The following is an 18,590-nucleotide window of genomic DNA, read 5'->3' as shown; positions in this document are numbered from 1 at the left end:
GGAGCGATGCGGGGTTAAGTGTCTTGCCCAAGGACACATCGACATGTTGCTCAGCTGGGGATCGAACCCCCCCCCCCCTGACCTTCCAGTTGAGAGGTGACGACTCTACCAACTGAGCCACAGGTTAAATCAGTTGAATTCAACTGGGTTACACTCGAAAAAAGAACTGAATTCAATCTTTGCGCCACTAGATTTTACAACTTGAATCATATTGAAAACGACTATTTTAAAGTTTCCAATTCATGTTGGAGAAGCATAAAGTATGCATAAATTCAAGTACTGCAGCTTCATTCCCTTTATAGGTGCAAGGTGAATGATTCAAACATGGAATAACTTATTCAACCAGCTGTTCCTCGCTAGTTCCGTCATTTGATCATTGACAAATTAAAAGTATTACAACCTCTCTCTCTCTCTCTCCTTGTCAAACATTTGCCTCAGACAATCATTAAGAAACCATGTGAGGTTTTATGACTCAGCCCTTGGGGAAATTCATTGACTCCTAAAGCCATGTCACAAGGAGTCACAAGTTCCAAAAAAACCTCAGCGTTTTTCTATGCCGTTTTTTTATATAGACTCACAAGATTATAAATGTTTTCTTTTATGTTTAACCTTAATCTCACAATTAGCTGTTGACTGTTCGATAAATGTGATGATGAAGGAAAAAAGTGCAGTACCTCCATTTGACAAGTTCTGCAGAAGTTGAAGTGCATAAAATGGATACATTCAATTAAAGCAGCAATTAAAGCAAAACCTCTAATTTCTACTTGTTGTTCACGGGTCAATGCAGTTGTTTTTTTTCACACTTGATACTTGATGTTGGCTGGACAGAAATAGTGCTCTATGTAGATTCTCAAGTCCACCGCTGTATCCTTGTTGATATGCACTACAGTAATCTGAAGCGACATGATATCCAATGTGACTGTGTCATGATTTGGTCTTATTTAGTTTTGTATTTCAGTATGTTTTAATTTATCCTGTTCATCCTAGTGTTGCTTGTTTCCCTTGTATGTTTTTATCCTAATGTTTCATAGTTTAGTCTTAAGTGTTTTGTGTGTTATTTTGTAACTATAAATAGAATAAATAGTTTTTGTTAATTCTGCATCTGGGTCCTCTAAGTTTTCTCAATCTGTAACAATTATAAACAAAATGTAAACTTAGACTTTTTGTGAAATTGTTTACTTGAATTATTTTTATTTTATTTTTTCTGTTATTTTTTTTTGTTTTATTTATTGAGCTGTGTTTATAGGATTTATTTTGTGTGTATGGGTGTGTACATATGTGTGTGTACATGCATATCATAATTTCATTCAGTAATATTGTGTTTGTTTCAAATTGTATGTATATTTTTCCTCATCAAGGCAATGGCGATCTGTAAATAGTTTGTATGTTTAATGATGCTGTCTTGGGTTTCTGTCACTGAAGCTTGTGTGTAAGCATCTTACGTAAAATTTCAATAAAAAGTTGATCACAAAAAAAATGATGTATCACATCCTCAGTGTTATTCACTCAGCTTGTATAATAATGGAACATTTCCAGTGTCCTTCACATTACGCACACCTTAACAGAATGTAGCCATGTAATGGGGCAGCACACAAAGTATAGCCTAAATCAATATATGCTACGAGCTATTTATCTAATATTTAGCATAGGAACGATATTTCACATAAGATCCTGTGTTGTAAAAGTTTGTTTTATCATTAATTCGAGAGGGTATAATTGTATTGCCATTTATATGGCAAGCCGTTAAGGAAATTAATATATTGAGTGAAACTTCGAATATATTGAACGAAGCCTGAATATATTGAATTAAACTTTAAATATATGGAATGACGTCTGAATATATGGAATTGAAGCTGATTTCAATTATCCAAATCCACCAGTTTCATTGTTTTCATCCAAAAGACACCCTGCAGAATATGCTGGTTTTGCTAAATGACATCAGCTGAAATGTACCAATACTTTCTTGAACATCAAAACTTTTTGGAAAAGTTGCTGGTCGTACTCAAAATCACATGAATAATTTGGAATGTAGAAAGCGTCAACTTGAAGATCATACTTCAATTATTGGAACACTTTCACTGCTTATGAGTAGTAATGCTCAACAAAACATTGCTGAGCAACCATCTTTTTTTTTTAGTCTCTTACTGAGATGGAAGCTGAAATAACACTACAGACTTCCATTCAATATATTCCAAGTTCCATTCCATATATTCAAAGTTCCATTCCATATATTCAGACTTTGTTCAATATATTCAAAGTTTCATTCAATATATTAATTTCCTGAACGGCTTGCCATACATTTGAATTGAATTGAGAGAGAGAGAGAGAGAGAGAGAGAGAGAGCTCCAATGGACGAGTGAGAGTAAAGGAACGTGCCATTATACGCTCAGAAGTCGAGGGACAAAAAAACAAAAATGAATTTGCTAACCTGTCCTAATATAACTCAGTTTACTAGTGGAGTGTGTGTACACCAGTTCAGACTGCAGTCTCAGTTAATAGACGATGGTCTCTAGAAAACAGTTTCAACGTGCGTTCAGCTCCTCGTCTGTAGCCTATAAAATCTGTTACTCTGTTAACTATAAACTGGTCAAATGCACGTCTGTGAGTACTCTGATAAGGTTGTTGTCTGCTCTCAAGTGCTAAATTATCTAAGATCGGTCTGAACTCTAGGTTATCCTCCCCCTTATCATTCAAATTCAATTTATAAAAGATGAGTTGCAGCAGAAAGTTTGACGTCATCAAAAAAATAACTTGGTCCCCGATTTTCACTCTTAACTAGTTAAATATAGAAGTTGCAGGAACTTTTAATAAAGGTTATATGAGGATGACACCGAGAGTTATCTAAAAAGTTTTGCTGTTTACATTCTTGGAGCAAGCCCAAGCTCGTCAGTTGTATGTATTCGCTCTCAGCCTTTCACACGCTCACTTGGGGAGGGGGGGGGGGGGGGGGGGATTGTATTTGTTAGGACCATCTCGAGGAACGGGGGAGGAGCTGGACTTTCATATCACATGTCGAGCCAACTGGTATAATACAAGCGACACCGAGTTATGTAATGAGTGGCAAGAGAAAGGACCACAGCTTTTCCGGGAAATGTGCAGGAAAGAAGAGAAAATAATCAGCGTCAAAACAGTGCAGGAATAAAAAGTGACCAGTCTGTTGTGTTGATCCAGATAAGGTATGTCTATAAATGGTCCCTTTTGAAAAGAGCTGCATGCATACTGTTTCTTATTTTCAAGTTGGGTTCATGACTCGAACTGCTAAGATAGAATGCTAAAAAGTGGAAGTGAGCACAAACTCCTAAAATGACTGAAGGAAGTTTGATTTAAAAACAACAACAAAAAAAACGAAATCACTGAGACTGAAAACGAACACTGCTGCAACTTAAAGTGTGACTTCTCTCACTTACTGATCCCATGCTCTGAATGTTAAAATGTTCTGACTTTTTTTGAAAAGATGGATTCACTTCGACCAGAACTGATTGAATTCCATGGAGTCTTCATGTCCCACTATTTCACAGACAACTGGGAGAACGTTCAAAACTTCAAGGCAAGGCCGGATGACATACTTATTGCAACATACCCCAAAGCAGGCGAGTATACGGAACAAAAAAGAATCAGTTTGGGCGTATTATAAATCGGATGATATGTATGAAGTTTGGAAGGTTTGGAGTTTTATTGTCCTCTCTGTGTGTCTTTCTTCCAGGAACCACATGGGTCTCCTACATTCTTGACCTGCTGTATTTCGGTCAAACAAACCCAGAGCGTCAGTCATCCATCCCAATATATGACAGAGTGCCTTTCTTGGAGATATTCGTCCCATCGATTGATGCAGGTAGAATACTTATTCCTACATACATTCATTGTCAAGCTTCAGTCTTCATTGTTAGTTGTCTACCATTTATGTAAACTTCAGTGAACTTCATCATATGCAGCAGATACATATTCCTTTTATTGGTGTCATGTTTCTAACAGTGCCCAGTTTTTATCACACTGTAGGTCAAGAGACTTCTTAAGCACCTTAAAGGATCAGGGTTTTGCTCACTCCATTTGTGTCCTTTTGTTACAGGAAAAGACCTAGCAGACCGGCTCCAAACCTCTCCTCGGCTCATTAAGACTCATTTCCCAGTTCAGTTTGTGCCAAAGTCCTTTTGGGAGCAGAATTGCAGGGTCGGTGAAATCATCTTCTGCCACAATTCATGAATTTTAAAATCACACACAAAGTAGTTAGTCAAATAATGGAAGTATCTAACCCAGGAAATGTGTAAAAACAAACCCACATAATCTGGCTTCAATTACAGTGCAGGATGAATTCATAGTCTTTTACACATCGCGAGTTCTATGGTCGGGATGTTAACGCTCCTGTAAGGCGATGCAATGTTTACATACAGAGGTGTAACAACTCGGCACGTTTGTGGACTTGTAATGTGTAAAGGGCTTGTGAGAGACTATTGGGCAGAGAAGCCCATTTCTGTCATCAATATATACTAACCTGGCCTTATGAGGTTAAGCTTGTGGCTGGCTGGTACTATCAGTTACTAAAAGAAAACGCTTACATAAAAAATTTTTTTTAAAAAAGTGTCCTGCTCAGTGTTAAGCCCTCAGATAACTGAAGTATTTTCTCTTGCTACAGATCGTCTATGTGGCACGCAATGCCAAAGACAACATGGTCTCCTACTTTCACTTTGACCGCATGAATAATGTTCAGCCAGAGCCTGGAGACTGGAGCAACTACTTCCACAGATTCATGGAGGGAAAGAGTATGACACATAAAATGTTTTCATAGAACAGAGATGACTTTGGATTACTTTGGTGCCTTAATGTACTGTTCTGTGGTCTTAGCTGTGTTTGGATCCTGGTATGACCATGTGAGCGGCTGGTGGGAGAAGAAGCAGTCTTATTCAAACCTCCATTACATGTTCTACGAGGACCTGATTGAGGTTATTCATTTTTTTTTTCTTCAGGCTGTTTTTTTTCTAAAGCTCCCCATGAGTGTGTAAAATACTGTGACCATAATCTGATCATTTCCTCCCGCAGGATACTGGACGGGAAATAGACAAACTCTGCAACTTTCTGGGTATGTCTCCCTCAGCGGAGGAGGTGCAAAGAGTCGCAGGAAGTGTTCAGTTTGATAACATGAAAAAGAACAGCATGGCCAACTACTCTACGCTCCCTGTAATGGATTTTAAAATCTCTCCTTTCATGAGAAAAGGTAACTTCATAAATAAATAACCACATGTGGGTTACATGACACAAAAGAGGGCCCGTATTCACAAACATTCTGAGAATCCTCTCGGAGAGCTCCTCGCTTAAAAAAATCCTAGCAAGGACTTATAGCCTAGGAGTGATTTAGGAACATTCTCAGAGCAACTCTGAGCAAGGGAGAGACAGAAACTTTTATCTTAGTGAGGAGGCTTGGTTGACCCCGTTGCTAGGTATGACATATTTTTTTTCAGAAGCTGTGATTGGTTGCTTCAGAAACTGCTAAAAAGTCCTGCCTGTTAAAAGTGCTCCTAACTACTCCTAACGTTTTTACACCTTAGGAGCTCTCTTAAGACACTTTGTGAATAACTTTTATCTTTACAAGGATCTAGTCTTAAATTTGAGGGATAATTCATAGAAAGTGTCATGATTCTAACAATTTTGTCACCAGGAATGACTAGCACTCAGGAGGCTTTGTGAATACAGCCCTAGAGCTTAAAAAAAAAAAAAAAAACCCTGACAGATTCTCTGTTGTGCTGCAGGAAAAGTTGGTGACTGGAAGAACCATTTCACTGTGGCCCAGAACGAAGAGTTTGATGAAGACTACAAGAGAAAGATGAAGGACCCCTCACTGCAGTTCCGCACAGAAATTTGAAACAGGGCTGAACAGGCTGCGAGCATTGCTTTTGACTGATGGGCGGATGGCATTTCTGTAAAAAAAAGAAAGAAAGGAAGTGATAGTTACCACACATGTGAAAGCAGAGGGGCAGAGTTTTATCTTTTTAATAAAAGTCTAATGTTAACCATGTTAGCCAAATATCTGATAATCTGACTGTTTGTGTGTCATTAGAGGCAGGCTGTATGATTGTTCCATTTGTACTGAAACTCTCAAATAATGAATGAAATAGATACATAGGAGGGTATCCTATCTTGCTGTCAGAGTATATTCAATTCAATTCAATTCAATTTATTTTGTATAGCGTCAACTCATAACAAGTGTTATCTCAAGACACTTTACAAAAAGCATGTAAAATACCTTACTTATTGCTATATTACAAAGATTATTATATATATAATATATATATATATATATATATATGAAGTCGTCATGATGGAGTCTGAAAAGTCCAAAGACTTTCAATTTAGGAAAGACTGCACATGTATTTCCTAAATTGTTAAATAAATAATTGTTCATTTTGAATAAAGTCTCTGCTAATTGAAATGCCTTCATCTGGCCCCGCTGCTTTGTTGCTATGAGTTGAGCTGGTCTGGGAGGGAGGTTTCAGAGGGGAGGGAAGGTGCATCCAATCACTAATTAAGGCTCTTAAGGCTGATACAGAAGGTGTTCTTTAAAAGTATGTCTTATATCACTCAGATGTTAATTTCATAATGTTTATAATTACACAATGTCTGGCTACATTCTATGTATCTATGTAATTTATTTTTAGATTAACCAATCACAGCTTCTGAAAAAATGTTTCAGTTAGTGTTTTCCCATCTGCTTGAGAAACTCTTAACTCATTACTCCTTAACAGTTTCCCACCTTAGGAGCTCTCTTAAGGGTTAAGAAGCTTTGTGAATAACTTTTATCTTTACCATGACCAAGTATTAACTTTAAGGGCAAATGCTTAGAAAATGATTCTAAGAAGAATGTTCTTAGAATTCTGTCACAAGCAGCCACTCTTAGTGTTTTGGGGACTTTGTGAGGTTCATGCATGAGTTTCCTTCTTTTGTCTTAAAACCAAGCCAACAACTCTGGAAGATCTATGTTTACTTAACTGTTGTATTTTGTCCGAGTTAAAAATCAAACTGATTAAAATATCAACTGAAAGATTTATACATACATACATAGTCATACTGTATCTCTGGAAGTGTTGGTTTAATGTTTGACCAATCACACTCAAACCTGATGAAGTCACATCTTTTTCCTTTCACCATTTGAAGAAGTTGTGCAGGATGTCACAGTGAGTGTTTCAAATCAAAACTGACTTCTTTACTGTGGACAAATACTACAGACAAATAGCTGTTTTGCAAAAAAAACTACTCATCAAGGTGAGTAGGGAGAAGGCTCAGTTAAAGGTAAATATTTGCAGAAGGAACATAGTTAGATTTTTTTAAATGTTTGTTTTTAGAAAATCTGCTATCCTTGAAACTTATGAGGTAATGATGATTAGTTGATCAAAAAAAAAAAATTTTGGCTTCCTGTTTCTGAAGTTACCAGTAGTCACTTTGACAGATTTTTAGACATCTTTTGTTCCTGCCATTTTTTTTATTTTAACCATCTACATGTACTTCAACTTGCAATGACAGCAGTCCCAACTCCAAATGCCTCCTCAAAATGCCTCTTTTTCTGCAGCCAGCACTGGCCTTTTAAGCTCTGAGGCCAGGTGTACCTCATTGTGCAATTTGTAGCTTCACCTGGGCTGGAGACAACAGAAAGGGAGAAGGGACACAGGGAAACACACAGCCATAACACATGTAATTAACAAAACTGCTTGAATTATTTACAGGAACAGGTCTATCTCCTACCCTTTTTAAAGGAACAGACATGGTAAACATCTTCCAATCCAGTTTCTGCCAAAGTCCTTTTTGGAGCAAAACTGCAAGGTGAGTCAAACTATTACAACCTTGAGGCTAACATCGATGAGAATTTTCAGTCATATTGTATATTTACATTTGTAAACCTTTTTAATAGACTGCTGTGTTCCCAGACCAAGCTGCTTAAGTCTGTTATGTCATCAACTGACCATTAATGAAGATTTGTTTACCCCTTTTCTAGAAATTCTCTGGATCGCCTCCTAAACTTTCCTATTTTTTTCTAGAATTACATTTCCTACTCAAATCGCTCCTTTTAATTAATAACAAAAATGTTACAAGTGTATGAATTATCATGAAACCTTTTTAACTCAATAAAGTTATTGAGAAAAAAATTAAGCTTCTCGATAATTTTATTTTTTCCCACAAAGTAGATCATTTATATAAGTCGCAATGCCAAAGACAGCGTGGTGTCTTATTACCACTATGAGCGCACGACTGTACTGGAACCAGAGCCTGGAGACTGGAACAGCTACTTCCAAAGGTTCACGGAGGGAAATAGTATGTGCTCCTCATATATACAAGTTGTTTTCAGTGGTACAAAGATTCACTGAAGTCCATGTTTCCTTTCTGTGATCTTAGTGCTGTTTGGATCCTGGTGACCATGTCACCGGCTGGTGGAAGAAGAAGCAGACTCATTCACAAATCCATTACATGTTCTATGAGGATCTGATTGAGGTAATCTTAATGTTTTTTTTTTTTTATTGTATAAATTGCATTGGTTGAAATTGTGTGAAAGTGTTGATTTTACCAAATGCTCACAGGATACTGGACTGGAAATCGACAAACTCTGCCACTTTCTTGGTTTGTCTCATTCGGTTGAAGAAAAGGAAAGAATAAGAGACCAAGTGCATTTTGAAGAAAGAAGCGGTCAACTATTCATCGATTCGCACAATGCACTTCAAAATTTCACAGTTCATGAGAAAAGGTACAGTCAGTCATAATATGAAAAACATGAGACATTAAACAGAGTCACATTTTGAGCCATAAAGTATTAGACAATTCCTCTGTTGATCTGCAGAAAAGGTTGGTGACTGGAAGAACCACTTCACTGTGGCCCAGAACGAAGAGTTTGATGAAGACTACAAGAAAAAGATGAAGGACCCCTCACTGCAGTTTTGCACTGAAATTTGAAACAGGACTGTTTCAAATTTCACAGTTGACCTTTGGCCTTTTGACCTTTTGACCTTTTGACCTTTGGCTTTCATCAATCATTTGGAAAATGTTTCTTTTACTGAGTCTAAAGAACAATAAGGACATCTATTAACTACGACCTTTAGATCATTTCTCACACTGATACAACCAGAAAGAAGAATTGAATCGTTTTTATTTGCACCCAATTACTGGTACTGTTGCCTGGCAGGGGCGTTGGACTTTATACGCCAGGGAGATTAATCTTGTGAAATTGTAAACAAGAGATTTACAAAGAGTTCAACCTGGACTCTGACAGCAGGGATGGTTAAAGCACAGTGGGCCAGGCTGTGAAAGCTCTCTCGGCCAGGTGGGACTGGCTCCAAACCTCACAGCAATTGGCTACTGAAACTTGAACATTACTCTCTGGACATAAAACATAATCACTTTCCCGTTTGAACAATAAATACTCTGCCTTGTCTCTCTCTGTCTCTCTCTTCATTAAATTAATGAGGATAAAACATGTACAATTACTGAAAGCTACATAAACTGTTGCACTGAGCCCAACAGTGAGCTTCATGTTACCAAACCTGTCAATCAAAATTTAATGAGTTCAATCATCTGGGTTTGATCATAAGAGGGGCAGAGCCATCCTTGGTCTCCACCCTCAAATTGTCAAAACTCTTTGCTCCATGTGAGAAGAACTTGCTCTAAAGTGAGCCTCACCTCACCTCAAATAAGAAGTAAGAGAGAGAGAGATCGAGGGAGAGAGCACCTGCAATCCTGCACTCCCAAAGAAGACAGTGACATTCCTTGCCCTCATCTATATTTTTTTTCACCTTCGCAGCTGCCCGTGCAGCAGTTGACACACTTTTTGGTATATTTATGTGGTCTCTCAAGATTCAAAATAAATCTGATTCCACACCCCCACTGCTCTTCACCATTCACAGGAACGACTGCACCTCAAGGGACCCTTCATTGGAACTCCTGATGTTTACAGACGACACCACTGTCATCGCTTTCATCCTGGACGTTGATGAGTCTGTTTACAGACAGGAGGTGGAACAGCTGGCACTCTGGTGCGGTCAGAACTTCAGGAGAAGCCCCCCTACACTTCCCCCCCTCACCATACTGAGCAGCACAGCTTCAGGTTCCTATGGATCCACAATCTCCCTAGATGATACAGTGCACTGCACACCAAAACAACCAGTAGTAGGAGGGTAGAAGTAAAACACATTTAAGAAAACCAAGAACTGGATATGTCGTACCGATGTGTGCGTTAAGGTTTGGGCTGAATTGATATTATTTTATTGTCCATCTTTCTTTTGAGCCACACTTTGCTCTGCCACGTCTTTGACCTGCTGTATTTTGGTCAGACATCTCCAGATCGTGAAAAATCCCTTGAAATATTTTTGAGAGTGCCCCACTTCAGTTTTGTGATCCCCATGTTGATGGTTTAAATAGTTGTAAAAGGGTTTCAATTATTGTAAAAGGGTGGGCCAAGAAATTCAATTACTTTAAAGGCAGGGTTGGTAATTTACCACAGATGCACTTTTTAAGATTTGGGTTGAAATTGTCTTTAGGTCATGACAGAAATGAATAATTCATGTGCTCTGAAACAAAGGAACAAAGAAAATCTGTCATCTGTAGCAGTTGTAAGCATGTAAACACTTTGAGCAATGTCTGCCACGAGGTACCAATTTGATGAACAAATCATGCCTCCCTGCTCATTCTCTACCTCTTGCGTACACTAGCCCACACTCAATGAATGTCACTGATGACAGAGACTTTACTGTGAGTTTGTCGTTGGCCGTTGTGAGTAGTAAAATAGTCACGTTTTTTAAAAACATGTATTATGATGAAGTTTTGTGTTTACTTACCGCTGAATGAGACACGATACAACATAGTTTTTACACAAAGCAAGCGATGAGCTGAGGGCCGCTCTATATTAGGTCCCTTGTTGTTTACTATTTATATTAATGATTTGGGGAAATATGTCCAAAATGCAAATGCCCATTTTTATGCTGACGATACTATTATTTATTGTTTTGGAGAGACTGTGTTAAAGGCTGTTGATCGCTTGCAAGCTACTTTTAAAGAAATAGAAGCCCAACTCCTGTCTTTAAGACTAGTACTTAATCCAGATAAAACTGAAATGATGATCTTCACTAAATCCAGGGACAAAAATAACTGTCGGCCCACTCTATTTACATTTCAAGGTACTCTTATTGAGACCGTTTCCACTTTTAAATACCTTGGTATCATCCTTGATGACAATTTGTCTTTTAAACCCCATATCGAGAACCTTGCAAAGAAACTAAAGGTAAGATTGTGCTTTTATTTCAGACATAAATCTTGTTTTTCTTTTGTTTCTAAAAAGAGGCTTATTGCTGCTACTTTTATTCCATTATTAGATTATGGTGACGTACTGTACATGACTGCCTGCTCTACCTCACTGCACATGCTGGATGCTACTTATCATTGTGTGTTAAGAGTCATTACCGGCTGTAAATCACTCACCCATCATTGCACCCTGTACTCTAAAGTAGGCTGGCTGTCCCTGTCAGCTCGTAGGCCTCTTCACTGGTACACCTTCATTTATAAAGCTATTACTGGACTACTCCCTTCATACCTCTGCACCTACCTCACTTTTAAATCAAATCCATCATACAGTTTGCGCTTTCTGGACTTTCTATCTACGTCAGTCCCCAGAACTCGTACTGAGTTTGGGAAGAGGGCCTTCATGTACTCTGCTCCCTCCGCATGGAACAGTCTTAAAAAAACACTCAAATTGCAGGAACTCATCACTATTAATGATTTTAAAACTTGGCTCACAAGTTTTTTAAACGCTAATTTTGGAGTGTGTTAATGTTTCACTGCATAGTATTTTATCATCATCACATAATTGTTCTTTTAGTGTGTATTGTGGTGTTGTGCTTTGTTTTTGTTTAACATGATCTTGTCCTCCTTCTTCACCTTCTAGACTGTATTTGTCTCTTTTTCTCATGTCTGTGCTTTCTTTTTGGGTTTGTCTTATATTTATTTTTTGCTGCTGCCATTTTGGCCAGGCCTTGCTCGAAAAAGAGGTCATTTGATATCAAGCAATTCTGCCTGGTAAGATAAAGGTTAAATAAAAAAATAAATAAAATAAAAAAAAATTGTCCCTAAGAAAAGCTGATGACCGGATGTACTATATTTTAGGGCACACTTACTCTAAGCATGGTTGCCTTGTACCGTGGTGAAGCACGATTGTCTCCATTCCAAAGTCCACAGGGGCAATTCTGGGACCTCTAGGGGATCTCAGCTCAAAGGAATCGCGACATCTAGAGTTGAATCCTGCTGCGAAAGCACTCACTTCATGAACAAGAAACATTCTCCTCCATGTGAGACTTTTATTAACAACAATAGAAAAAATCAAGTTACATGAGTTTTACACCACAAAATAGTTTGTAAGGAGATGGAAGATGGAATATGCTGTTTTTGAAAAAGAATTAAATTTGTACAGGTATTGAAATCATTATTAAATTATTTATAACATATTTTGTAAGACATTTAGCACAATATGTAATTCTACTCATTGTTGAACCATATTTTAATGACAATACCATTCCTTCTATTAAAGGGTTAAAATGCAGATTTGATGTAACAATGCATCCCAACACAGTTGTACTTTTAAGTAATTTGCTTTTGTTTATTGTTTAAAATCAGTTGATGATCAGTTAAAAAAATGTCCCTTTAAAGAACATTACATGTCTTACACTGATTTCCTTGTAAATCAATCAGGACATCTGAATCCATAACATTCACACCGTATTTCAAGTCACAGTTCAGGAATGTTCCTCTTGCAGACTCGGAAAAAGCCAGGTCGCTACACTTCAGTGCGAAACTGCGGTGCAGGATTCCTCATTTTCTGCTTGTATACCTCATTGAACTGCTCATCCTGGGCCACAGTGAAATGGTTCTTCCAGTCACCAACTTGACCTGGAGAAGCAGACATAATCATTCAGGTACTTTTACTAAATAATTTTTTTTTCACTTGAGTAGAAAACACATTTCCAGCACATAAGCAGTTTTAACTGTACCTTTTCTCATGAAAGGAGACACCTTATGATTCATAACTGTGATAGTGGAGTAGTTGGTCATTTTGTTTTGTTTCATATTGTCAAACTTGACCTCAGTTACAACACTCTGCTTCTCCTCAGTGGAGACAGACAAACCAAGGAAGGAACAGAGTTGATCTATCTCTCGTCCAGCATCCTGAAAAAAATGGAAATATCTCAGTTTGCCATGTAACACATACAGTACAGTAAATCAAAGATATGGTGATCATATTTCTCAACAACAGTTTAAACATTTTTTTTTCATACTACACTGATTTCTGTCCCAACTTTGATTCACTTTTTGCTGGAGTTTTAGTGTCTTTATTTATTAAGAAATTTGACAGTTTACAAGTCAAAAAAACTCATGTTGCCGCGGTATATGCTGTTCTGGTCCACTTATGTGCTGCGGCATATGCTGCATATGAATGGCATATGCCCCAGCACATGAGTGGCACATACCGGTCTGGTCCACCCATGTACCGCTGAATATGCCGCATGAGTTGCATATGCCGTTCTGGTCCACTCATATGCAGCGGGATATGGCGTTCGGGTCCACTCATGTGCTGCAAATGATTGGCATATGCCGAGGTACGTGAGTGGCATATGCCACGGCAAATGAGTTGCATATGAGTGGCATATGCCGTGGCACGAGTGGCATATGCCGTTCGGGTCCACTCATGTTCTGCGGCATATACCGCACGAGTGGCATATGAGTTGCATATGAGTGGTATATAAGTGGCATATGCCTTTCAGGTCCACTCAAGTGCTGCAGCATATGCCGCACTCATAAGCACTTGATTGTGGCAAGGGAGACTAATAACTCCTTCAGTTTAAATAGGGTCCTCGCTTCAAGGTCGGTGCTTGGGCCCTCATAATAATTCCTTGCATTCCAATAGGGTTCTTGCACCTTGTGAGTGCTCGGGCCTTAATATCCGAGTTTTAATTATCTTCAAAGATCAGTATAAGGATAAGATTGATAACACATACTTGTTTGGAGGTCACCTGAGCTCACCTCAATCAGATCTTCATAGAACAGGTAGAGAAGTTTTGAGTGAGTCTGTTTCTTCTCCCACCAGCCGTTCACATGGTCAAACCACGATCCAAACACCACTGAGAGTACAGAATATGTATTGGAGGACGTTTAGGTCATGAGAGGATTGTGAACCTCTTTTACACAAAAGGCATATAGATGGATTTTTTTCAAGTGGTGTTGTATGAGTTTATTTGTCAATAGAACCTCAGCCTACATGCCAGCTCTCTGACCAGTTTCTCAATAAAGGGGCCATCCATGCTGACCGATATCTCCTGTGGCTTCCAATTGATTAGTGATGCACTGATCCAACTTTCTGAATTCTGATAAGCAGAACCAATCTTAAACCAGTGTTAAATGAATAACCCTAACAGTGAGGATAAGACTGGGAATAATTAATTTGCAATGTAGCATAGAGTTTTACCAACTTTGTCAACTAAAATTAATAAAATCACATGCTAACAAATAGACTTGCACTGTAGGCACAATGTGGCCAACAATCTGGTTACCACTTTCAATGGCATCACTCCCCTTCTGCCGTCAGTGAGGCCTCCTTGACTACGACCTGTGTGCAAAGCAGCCAAAGCTGTGCACTCCTTTGTTATCCATTGTTTTTACATGTAGCATTGTCTCTCAAAATATCATGAATTTTCAGTAAACTGATGAAGCATTTCCTTGAAGGCAGATTAAATCGAGTCGTTCGTGTGTGATCAGAGTCAGTCTTTAGCCAGTAGCACTTTGCGGTAACTTCAAAGCTCCAGGTATCTGTGGTGAAGCTTATAGCCTTAACATCCATTACCTCTGCTTATAAATGTTATCAACTATTACTGGGAAGTTCCTTGCGTCTTTGCAAAGAGCCAACAAAGGTAACTTCTTCCTTTCATCTGCTTCTTGGTTTGTTTGAACTCTATCTTCCAACCCTTCAAATCATTAAATCACCTTTGCAGATATTGCAAGTTGCTGTAGAAGTTGTTTGCCTGAACAGGTGTGAAAAACCTACAAATCCTGCCTTTGTTTTTAGCTCCCTTCATGATAACAATAAAGGCATAGATGTATTACATGCACTTGCTTTCCGGCAGATCGGTGCAGCCCTACTATTGACAAGTACTTCATACAAACCCACTTTAAAAAATCTTAACTATCCCTTTTACCAACTGAACTCACCCTTTCCATCTATAAAATCCTGCAGAAAGCTGCTCCAGTCCCCTGGTTCTGGCTGGAGGCTGTTCATACGGCCAAAGTGGAAATAGGACACAGCACTGTCCTTTGCATTGCGAGCCACATAGACAATCTACATAAAGAAAAGTCAAAAAATGATAGTCTATTTGAACATAATTTGGTGAGGTCCAAAATTCCCACATTTCACATCTTTTAATACAGCGTGCAATATTTGCTTTACCCTGCTGTTTTGTTCCCAGAAAGACTTTGGTATGAACTGGACAGGAAGATGAGTTTTAATGAGACGAGGAGTGGTAGGAAGCTGGTCTGCCATGTCTTTACCTTTGTAAACAGAAACAGTAGTCATTAACTGTCTGCACACATAATCTCACCTGTTTGCGTACTAGAATAATCTGCATTTGTTTTGAACAGAGAAGGTAGGTTTACATTATCCCCACACTGCCATTTTGGACACCTCTCGGTTTGCCAGATATCAATCAATCAATCGATCAATTTTTTTTTTTTTTAGAAATAGAGAGAGGTGAGAACTCAGAATGCTTTCAAGACCGATGCATAGCTGGCAACCATATAAGCCCCTTTCTCTTATAGTTGGTGTTTAATATATTATTCAATTGCTAGATCAACCTGTGAAAACCGATGGTACAGTGATCTCCAGAAAGGGCACTCTCTCGTGAATAAGAACGGTCTCCTGACGCTCCGGACATGTCTTCCCAAAATAAAGAAGATCCAGAATGTATGAGACCCACGTGGTTCCTGAGAATAAGAAAATGTAGCTGTTCAGTGGCCTGAATATGGGAAACATTTGATCAATTGAAGGTAATCATCAGCATAAAATGATTTAAAGTAAACCAGGATGCAACAAGTTACATTCTCTGTCACACAGAACCCGCACCTGCTTTAGGATACGTAGCTATAAGGATGTCATCTGGTCTTGCTTGGAAGTTCTGTATGTTGTCCCAGTTGTCAGTGAAGTATTTGGTCATGGAAACTCCATGAAAGTCAAACACTGTTGGCCTAGGTACCTGCTCCATCTGCTGGAATTATTATGCAAATATCAGGTACCCATAATACAATTTAAACATGAACAAATCTACCAAGAAAGACAATCACACAGTAAATCAGAAAGGAAAAGGCCTAAAAAATGAATTCCAATATATAGTTAACTTAAACAAATATTTTGTCTATTTAGGACAGATGTTGAGGTTCATCTTTATCTTGTTTTGTCTTGCTGCTTTTATATTTGATCTGCAAACTAAACAACACTAAAAGCATCAGGGCCTCTAACATTGACATTGGCAATGCATGATTAACTGGCTTCTCCTCCTTACATATGACACTAACAAGTTAACAGACATGGCTTTGTTGTGTCTCTAAGACAACTTAAATATTCCTGAGATTCTAAATGAGATGTGTGCCTCTGCATTTTAAGTTTTATGTTAAATGTTTGATCACCACCACCAGATAGACTGCACTATGCGAAACCTGGACGTCCAGTGCTGGATACTATCCAGTCACTGTTTCATGGACTAAGTACAGCGTTTTCGTATGATTTGAGAGACCACAAAATCACAGCTCTTGTTCTCCAGTAGGCTAATCTGCCAACTAAAAAACTCTTAGGGGTAGTATATTTCAAAAACCAAACTTCTGTTGTTGCACTTTAAATCCTTCTATTTTTCCTTTTTTGAGCATTCAAGAGAGAAAAAGTATTTCTAAACTCACCCTGCTGCGTACTGATTTCCCTCAACAGTGGTGGCTGGATCGTCCACACTCAAGAAGCCAGTTTGTTGTGAAATACTCAAAGTCACATCCTACACAACTTCCTGAAATGACTGTGTTTATGCTTTCAGTGATTTTTGTCAACGTTGAGCTTAGAGAAACTTTTGTTCGAGAGCGTCACTTCAGAACAAGTTCAACATACCCAGACTTTCTTTGCGTGAGCTGACTCGAAAAAAACCCTGAAGCCCCAGATGGAGAAGACAGATATCACGAACAGACTGTCAACTTTCTGTGTGCCGTGCGTCAGGTAAGCGCGTTCACAAAAAAGTGCGGGTGACATCATTTGACACGTCATTTGACACTTCTTCCGGACAAAATGAAATGTTACAACAAAACAAAATGTTACAACAAAACAACAAAACGTTAATTTCTATGGCATATTAGCGTAGTAATTCGTATATATATATATATATATACATATATATATATATTTTTTTTTTTTAACCAACCCTTGCCTGCAGTTTATTTATGTTTATTTATGTTTCAACTCCTCATTATGTCAAGAACTGCATCTACATCTGAAAATGTATAATAAAGGATACGTGAAAATTTGGATATTTAAGTTAAAAGCCAAATATTTAGGTAAATAGGCAATATTTTATTGAAGAAATCTACACAAAGATTGTTTTTTACTGAGCAGATATTGAGAGTTCCAGCAGTCCAAAAAACACCAGATTGTGCTGAATTCTGATGCTCTAAGCAAATCTACTGCTCTAAAGTTAGCCATTCACCTATTCACACCTTAAAAATAGCTGCACCTTTATTAAAATGCTGTGTGTTAATTGTAGCTCAGCGTTTTCACACAATTAATCTAAATACAGTGATATTTTATTTTAGGGAACTTTCTTCTATGTTAGTTTTGCACATACCGCACAAATAATTACAGAACCACCTTCATTCCCACTACAAGCACAGTGTTTGTATTTGCCCTATGACCTGTATTTATTGTTCATTTAAAAAAAAAAGTTTATACATCATACTTTTATATTGCGATTTAATATTTAAACATTTCTTTGTAATTGTTTGTGCAGTATAGGGTGCTTTTAACTGCATGCAATTGTACAATCCTGTTCTGTATAATGAGGTTAAAGCTCAACCATTTTTCTGAATATTTAAGCATATTGGTCTCTCCAGTTCCATTGGATCATTTTAAGATATACACTACCTTTCTTTTATGAATTAAAATTGTAAGTGAGGGGTCACATATAATTATCTTATAGTCTTCATTCTTGGCCTATAAGTGAAATGAATATTTCGGTCACCAACCTCTCCTGCTGAACCACTGAAAATATGTCAGTTATAAGCAAGACATCTGGATTTTAATATATAATTTTTTCAAGTAATAGTTTGTCGCCCTATATACGCACCTACCTTATGAGATAGTTGGATATGCGAACACCTCCTTAAAAAATAAATAATTTTTGCCAGTTATCATACCTTTTCTCAAAAGAGATGCCATTCTGAAGTTCATTGAGTATAGTGCTGAATGGTTGACCATTCATTTTAACAAACTGAGCCCTGCCTGTTTTTTTTAAATTAATTTTACTCAGCTGAAGGAGGCAAACCAAGGAAGCTGCAGA

General features: G+C 38.0%; 2 protein-coding genes and 1 pseudogene across 5 annotated transcripts; 2 read left to right on the top strand and 1 right to left on the bottom strand.

Annotated features, from left to right (window-relative positions):
• The first annotated feature begins 3,016 nt into the window (after positions 1-3,016).
• LOC109976437 (cytosolic sulfotransferase 3) lies at positions 3,017-6,425 on the top strand. The gene is made up of 8 exons (XM_020626553.3): positions 3,017-3,176; positions 3,455-3,590; positions 3,704-3,832; positions 4,067-4,167; positions 4,631-4,757; positions 4,840-4,937; positions 5,035-5,209; positions 5,742-6,425. The coding sequence occupies exons 2-8, from the start codon at positions 3,455-3,457 to the stop codon at positions 5,852-5,854; spliced, it is 879 nt and encodes a 292-aa protein (XP_020482209.2). The 5' UTR covers positions 3,017-3,176; the 3' UTR covers positions 5,855-6,425.
• A 730-nt stretch (positions 6,426-7,155) lies between these two features.
• On the top strand, positions 7,156-9,406 carry LOC109980976 (cytosolic sulfotransferase 1-like; annotated as a pseudogene).
• Positions 9,407-12,293: 2,887 nt separating this feature from the next.
• On the bottom strand, positions 12,294-17,276 carry LOC109980901 (cytosolic sulfotransferase 1). Of its 4 annotated transcripts, none has more exons than XM_020629451.3 (8): positions 17,153-17,276; positions 16,127-16,268; positions 15,859-15,987; positions 15,455-15,555; positions 15,220-15,346; positions 14,038-14,135; positions 13,008-13,182; positions 12,294-12,906 (listed from the first exon to the last, which is right to left on the bottom strand). In XM_020629451.3, exons 2-8 carry the CDS (start codon positions 16,263-16,265, stop codon positions 12,794-12,796), a joined length of 882 nt encoding a protein of 293 aa, XP_020485107.1. In that variant the 5' UTR covers positions 16,266-16,268; positions 17,153-17,276; the 3' UTR covers positions 12,294-12,793. The 4 variants fall into 4 exon arrangements, with proteins under 4 accessions (XP_020485107.1, XP_020485105.1, XP_020485106.1 ...); XM_020629449.3 differs by having other exon boundaries at positions 16,954-17,259; XM_020629450.3 differs by having other exon boundaries at positions 16,127-16,265; positions 16,954-17,259.
• Between the last annotated feature and the right edge of the window lie 1,314 nt (positions 17,277-18,590).

Source organism: Labrus bergylta, chromosome 12 (assembly GCF_963930695.1).
Source record: "Labrus bergylta chromosome 12, fLabBer1.1, whole genome shotgun sequence".
In the NCBI taxonomy this organism is placed as follows: Eukaryota; Metazoa; Chordata; class Actinopteri; order Labriformes; family Labridae; genus Labrus; species Labrus bergylta.
The sequence above is the reverse complement of the archived record's forward strand: the minus strand, read 5'-3'. Positions and strand labels throughout refer to the sequence as shown.

Bases quoted from the DNA above. Each gene is read 5' to 3' on its own strand.
- LOC109976437 (XM_020626553.3), top strand. From the start codon at position 3,455: ATGGATTCACTTCGACCAGAACTGATTGAATTCCATGGAGTCTTCATG. The intron at 3,833-4,066 runs GTAGAATACTTA...CTTTTGTTACAG, and splicing joins CGTCCCATCGATTGATGCAG to GAAAAGACCTAGCAGACCGG. The intron at 4,938-5,034 runs GTTATTCATTTT...TTCCTCCCGCAG, and splicing joins TCTACGAGGACCTGATTGAG to GATACTGGACGGGAAATAGA.
- LOC109980901 (XM_020629451.3), bottom strand. From the start codon at position 16,265: ATGGAGCAGGTACCTAGGCCAACAGTGTTTGACTTTCATGGAGTTTCC. The intron at 13,183-14,037 runs GTGAGCTCAGGT...CATTTTTTTCAG, and splicing joins TCTATGAAGATCTGATTGAG to GATGCTGGACGAGAGATAGA. The intron at 12,907-13,007 runs GTACAGTTAAAA...CTGCTTCTCCAG, and splicing joins GTCTCCTTTCATGAGAAAAG to GTCAAGTTGGTGACTGGAAG.